Source organism: Mytilus trossulus, chromosome 5 (assembly GCF_036588685.1).
Source record: "Mytilus trossulus isolate FHL-02 chromosome 5, PNRI_Mtr1.1.1.hap1, whole genome shotgun sequence".
In the NCBI taxonomy this organism is placed as follows: Eukaryota; Metazoa; Mollusca; class Bivalvia; order Mytilida; family Mytilidae; genus Mytilus; species Mytilus trossulus.
In genome coordinates this window covers 17,976,267-17,983,166 of record NC_086377.1, presented here as the reverse complement: position 1 = coordinate 17,983,166, position 6,900 = coordinate 17,976,267, and the positions used below count along the sequence as shown (strand labels likewise).

The following is a 6,900-nucleotide window of genomic DNA, read 5'->3' as shown; positions in this document are numbered from 1 at the left end:
AGTTCAGTCAATACACAATACAAGTTATAAGTATCCAGTTCAAGGTTATTCCGTCCCAACTGCAGGTCTACAAGGTCAAGGTCGATTTGTCTCAAATGTCGATCAATTTAGGCAAGCTAAGTCTACATCCAACGTCCGTCCATCAATATTAGATCAGTCTGCATTAAATGTAAGTCAGTCATTTGTACAAAGTGAAAGTTATGTGCCAGTAATGACACACATGCGTTCTGAACCAGTAGTAACAAACGTAAATTCTATGCCAGTTGTGACAAGCGTAAGTTCCGCAACTCTTAATCCATCAGCTATAACATTTGTACCTCAGAATGAAAACACTGCTAATGTTACAGGACAATACGTTCAAATTGAAGACCTTACGAAATCACTCGCCGAACAAGTGAGTCTTAGTCGGCTGCCGCCACCCGAACCGTCAGTCTTTTTTGGTGATCCTTTAAAATATCCTGCGTGGAAATCATCATTTCAAACTCTTATTGAACAACGAAAAATTCCGACTTTTGAGCGTATACATTATTTGCGAAAGTATGTCGGAGATTCAGTGCGAGAGGTAATTGAAAACTTTCTAATATTGTCTACCGAAGACGCTTACGATGATGCAAAGGAACTCCTTGAGAAAAGATTCGGTGATCCGTTTATTATCAGCAATGCCTTCCGTGATAGGCTTGATAATTGGCCGAAAGTACCGTCTAGAGACAATATTGCTCTAAGAAAATTTTCCGACTTTCTAAAACAGTGCTTGTCTGCGATGAAAACTATGGGAACATTGAACGCGTTAAACGACAATAGAGAAAATCGTAAACTTTTGTCAAAACTACCGGATTGGGTTGTAACACGGTGGTCCAGAATCGTTGCGAAACACAAAGACGATAAGCGTGAATTTCCTTCATTTCAAATGTTTGTAAATTTTATAGAAAAAGAAGCAATCATAGCAAATGACCCGGTAACGTCAATACAGTCCGTCAGATCAGAAACTACAAATAGCACTAGTGACAAGTTTAAGACAAATCGATTTCAGCATGGTAAATATGATAATCAGCGTAGAAATGTTCTTGCGACAGAAACTTCGCGAGTGCCTGATAAAAACAATAACAGTTACAACAAGGATCTAACATGTACATTTTGTAAGAAAACTGGTCATTTCATCGATTCATGTTATCAGTTTCTTAAGAAGTCAGTGAATGAGCGAAAGAACTTTGCGAAAGAAAACGGACTTTGTTTTGGTTGTCTTGGATACGGACATACATCGAAGAAATGTCAAAAACGTAAAAAGTGTGAGGTATGTTCAAGGTTTCATCCAACGTCTTTACATGGTGACTTTCACAAACCGATCATTTCCGTCAACAAGGATAAACCGTTAGAAACTAGCACCGTGGAAAATTATAAGTCACAGACCGGAGCCGTATTCATGAACAATACAAAAGCAAGTTGCAAAAGTTCTATGATTGTGCCTGTTTATGTGTCGCATTCAGACGATCCAGATAACGAAAGACTTGTTTATGCTTTACTAGACACACAGTCCGACACTACTTTTGTTTTAGATGAAACACGCCGTGCGTTAGGACTCCGTGGAACAGATGTTAAACTCTCACTATCTACAATGCATGCAGAAAATCATATAGTTGACAGTCGTAAAATAAAAGGTCTAGTGGTAAGGGGATTTGACAGTGAAGTTAAAATACCGCTTCCGAACGTATTTACACGTGACATCATGCCAGCAAACCGATCTCATATTCCAACAGCTGAAATGGCACGTCGATGGTCATATTTAGAACACATTGCAGAAAAGTTGATGCCCGTCCAAGATTGTGAGTTTGGGCTTTTGATTGGTAACAATTGTCCTCGTGCACTTATTCCACGTGAGGTGATACCTTCAATTGATAATGGACCGTATGGACAGAAAACTGATTTAGGATGGGGAATCGTTGGTATAGTTGATCCCTTGCAAATAGACAACTGCGACTCGATAGGATTCAGTCACCGTACTCTTGCTCTTGAGGTTCCGAAAGAGTTATCAATTAAAAGTGGAGATTCAGAACATGTTTACTTTTCGTTTGGTTCGAGCGTTAAGGAAATAATTCCAAGTGAAGTTGCCCGCATGATGGAACTTGACTTTTCGGACAGAAATGTTAACAAGATTTCATATTCTTACGATGATAAAAGATTTATTTCTATTCTTGATGAAGGAATAAGTGTTGAAAATGGACATTATGTTATGCCATTGCCGTTCAAAGATAAAAACCCGCCTATTCTACCGAACAACAAGAACATTGCAGTAACACGTTTAAATCAATTAAAGGGTCGTCTTCAGAGGGATAAAACCTATCGTACACATTACTTTACAAGCATGAATGACTTTATCGAAAAGGGTTATGTAGAAAAGGTTGAATCGTCTAAACAGGATAACGATGGTCATGTATGGTATATACCTCACCATGGGGTATACCATAACCAAAAACCTGACAAGGTGCGTGTTGTATTTGACTGTAGTGCTAGATATCAAGGTCATTCTTTGAACGATCATTTGTTACAAGGACCTGATCTTACCAACAAGCTTATTGGAGTACTGTGTAGATTTCGAAAAGAAAACATAGCTGTGATTTGTGATATAGAACAAATGTTTCTTCAGTTTAACGTAAATAAAGATCATAGAGACTATTTAAGATTTTTGTGGTGGAAAGACGACAATCTTCATGAAGATCCTATAGAATATCGTATGAACGTTCACTTATTTGGAGCCGCTTCTTCTCCTGGTTGTGCCAACTTTGGTCTGAAAAGAGTTGCTGACGATTACGAAGATGAGTTTGGATCAGATATTTCAGACTTTTTGAGATATGATTTCTATGTTGATGACGGTCTGAAGTCCGTTGCGTCCATCGATGATGCAGTAAACTTAGTAAAACGAAGTCGAGAGATGTGTAATAAAGTAGGTTTAAAACTACATAAATTCCAGTCTAACTCTAAAGAACTTTTAAATCTAATACCAATTGAAGATAGAGCAAAAGATCTAAAGAACTTAGTTTTATTAAATGACAAACTGCCGATTACGAAGACTCTAGGCATACAATGGTGTATCGAATCCGATTCTTTTCAATTTCGCATTGAACTTACGAACAAACCACTTACGAGACGAGGAATACTTTCAACGTTAAGTTCCGTGTATGATCCCTTGGGATTTCTTTCTCCTTTCGTACTTCTGGGTAAACAGATTCTACAAGAATGTTGTAGCGATCAAATTGATTGGGACGAACCGCCTTCTGAAATTTTGATACAAAGATGGCAACAGTGGCGAAATGACATTCAAAATCTAGCGCAACTAGGAATTCAGCGATGTGTAAAACCGAAAAACTTTGGAAATATAACAGTATGCGAGCTTCATCATTTTTCTGATGCTAGCACTTTAGGTTATGGACAATGCTCGTATCTACGATTAATCGATGAAAATGGACTTATTCATTGTACACTTCTAATGGGAAAAGCCAGAGTTACTCCACGTCGTTTATTAACAATACCTCGTCTGGAATTGTCAGCCGCTATTGTATCAATTAGAATAAGTCAACTACTCAAACAAGAACTTCAATACGAGAACATTACTGAGTGGTTTTGGACTGATAGCAATATCGTTCTCGGTTATATTGCGAACGATAACCGAAGATTTCACATATTTGTAGAAAATCGAGTACAACAGATAAGAGAACACTCTAGTCCAACACAGTGGAAGTACATAGACACCAAGGAAAACCCTGCAGATGTAGCCTCACGAGGGGCAAGCGCAAATGATTTGGTGAAGAACTCAAATTGGTTTACCGGACCGAAATTTTTATGGACACTTCAATCCTTTGACGCAGATGCGAATACACCCGATTTGTCACTGAATGACCCTGAAATACGAATAGTGAAGACATTTTCTACTAAGATGGATGTTATTGAATTTGCGTCTATGATTGAACGCTTGGAATATTTCTCTAGTTGGAATCACGCAAAGCGAGCTGTAAGCATTTGCTTAAAACTAAAGGACACACTTAGATCTCAGACTAAGAGTAAAAACCAATCAATTGTAAGTACATTGTGCGTAAACGACATGCAACGTGCAGAGATTGAAATTATCAAACAATTGCAATCATCGTCATTTAGCGAAGAAATAGCTGTTTTACAATCGATGGGTGAAGGTAAAACCTATGAAGATAGACAATCAACCCGAATTCGAAATATTCAATTGAAACGAACTTCATCATTATACAAGTTAGACCCGTTTCTAGATTCCGATGGAATTATTAGAGTTGGTGGTCGTATTCGACGAGCGGAGTTTAACTTAGCAGTTAAACATCCAGTGATCATTCCTAGACATTCACACGTAACAGAACTAATCATACGACATTTCCACGAGAAAGCCGAACACCAAGGAAGAGGCATGACAATAAATGAAATACGTGCGAACGGATTTTGGATAATTGGTTGTAGTACTGCCGTTTCTAAATATCTAGCAACATGTGTAATTTGTAGGAAACATAGAAGTAATACTCAAGAACAAAAAATGGCTGACTTACCGAGTGACAGGCTTGATCCGGTACCGCCTTTCACTTATAGCGGAGTTGATTTATTTGGACCGTGGTACATCAAAGAAGGACGTAAAGAACTTAAACGCTATGGTGTCTTGTTTACGTGTCTATCATGCCGAGGCGTACATATAGAGACAGCAAATTCACTCGATACCAGTTCATTCATAAATGCGTTACGTAGATTTATAGCCATACGTGGCCCTGTAAGACATCTAAGGTCAGATAGAGGAACCAATTTTGTAGGTGCGGAACGAGAATTGCGAGAAGCTTATTCAGAAATGGACGATAAAAGTATAAGACAATTTCTTTCAAATGAAGGTTGTGATTTTGTAGAATTCAAAATGAATGTCTCATCTGCCAGTCATATGGGTGGAGTTTGGGAACGTCAAATCCGGTCAGTTAGAAATGTGCTTGCGTCACTAATGCATCAATCTGGTACACAATTGGACGATGAATCTTTGAGAACTTTTATGTGCGAAGCCGCAGCAATTGTGAACAGTCGTCCTTTAACTCTAGACAATTTGAATGATCCTTTATCAGAAGAACCCCTCACGCCAAATCATATACTTACGATGAAGTCAAAGATTATTCTTCCTCCTCCTGGACAATTTCAAAGAAGTGATATTTACTCTCGAAAACGCTGGAGGCGAGTTCAATTCTTAGCAAATGAGTTTTGGAATAGATGGAGAAAGGAGTATTTGTCTAATCTACAATCTAGAAAGAAGTGGACTGCTCCGAGACGAAATTTGCAAGTCGGCGATATAGTTATGATCAAAGATGAACAAGCCGCGCGAAATCAGTGGCATCTTGGGAAGATCAACACAGCACACGTAGATGAAGATGGACTTGTTAGAAAAGTGCGGGTTACGATCGGTGCTCAAATTGACAATAGTGGAAGGAGGAATTCACCTCTTCATGAATTAGATAGGCCGATTCAAAAACTAGTGTTAGTATTAGAAGTAGGGGAAACCGAGGAAGTCCCCACCGAGGAGCCTAATGACATTTAGTATGCGATGTTCAGTAATGGTAGTATAGTGGTTATAAGACTATGATATTTTGGAAAAATTAAACATTAATTTTGGGGAGCCATGTTACTGTTGTACATTAATTAGGAGTAAGATACATATTACGATTACAATCTAAGTAGTATATTGTCGTTGCTTTCCCCGATATATCAGATTCCCATGAACGAAGCACGATGCTATGAACACAAATTTTGACATGTTAATGGCCCAAAGAGGTAATTTGAACGTTATTAATGTAATAAATGTCCTTTAATATGAATAATTGATATATTCGCATAGTCATTTTGATATTGTGTAAGGTTTATATACTGCGATTTGTTTATATTTGGTATGCAACAGGGGTTTTGCATTGAAACTTATTTACGGTTCTTTTTTGTCTACTTTCAGTTCTTACGTAAACCTCACGTAAACCTGCGTAAACCTGCGTAAACCTGCATAACAACGTATACCATGAACTTTGTATAATGTTAGACAACTGGGTGAAATATGCGATGCACTGTATGTTTATTTGACAATTGCGACATGAATAAAGTCATGAATAAAGTATCAGAACTTTCAGTGTATTTTTCTTTGCGACGCCCACAGCTACATAAACCGACTAGACAAAGTGCAAAGAAGGGGAGCCCGTTATGTCTACATTTTTCATACTACAGAGACAAAACTACTGGATGTGTCACCAACATGATTCAGCTTATGAAATGGGAATCATTACAAGATAGACGTAAGGACCATCGCCTGTTGATCATGTACAAGGCCATCAATCGTATGATTTCCATACCAGAAGCCAGCAGTATCATCAACAAAAGTGACAACAGAACCAGAGGGGCAAACAGATTGAGGCAGATCTACACCAAAACGGAGGTGTACTGACAATCCTTCTTTCCTCGCACTATCCAGAATTGGAACCAGCTACCAACAACGGTGACCAACTCAACCACTCTGGACGACTTCAAGGCCAGCCTCCATGCAGCGGCGGCCCTGAGGACAACCACATAAACCACCATTTGATGTAGAGAGTTTTAACTGTAAATACTAGCTTTTTATTTGTATATCGTCTTGGTACCTGTTTTGACGTGGACCAGAAATGACGCACCCATTTAGTTTTCGGTTTTATATTTCTAAACAAAAGCCGTGACGTCATCAACATTTACCGTTCATAACATGTTGGTGAAGGTCATCTGACTAAAACAAAGATGCCTTAAACTCTGCCCAGAAATGTTATTATTACTTGAAATATTAAAGATGATGCAAATTCTGCCATTTCAGTGATCTGGAAGGTTTTTTTCACTATGGGCCCAGGGCCC

At 38.5% G+C, this 6,900-nt stretch overlaps 1 protein-coding gene across 1 annotated transcript; it reads left to right on the top strand.

The window, feature by feature from the left end:
• Window positions 1-2,008: 2,008 nt before the first annotated feature.
• On the top strand, window positions 2,009-6,178 carry LOC134718616 (uncharacterized). Its single transcript, XM_063581252.1, has 2 exons — window positions 2,009-5,811; window positions 5,984-6,178. The coding sequence occupies exon 1, from the start codon at window positions 2,111-2,113 to the stop codon at window positions 5,576-5,578; it is 3,468 nt and encodes a 1,155-aa protein (XP_063437322.1). The 5' UTR covers window positions 2,009-2,110; the 3' UTR covers window positions 5,579-5,811; window positions 5,984-6,178.
• The last annotated feature ends 722 nt before the right edge of the window (window positions 6,179-6,900 follow it).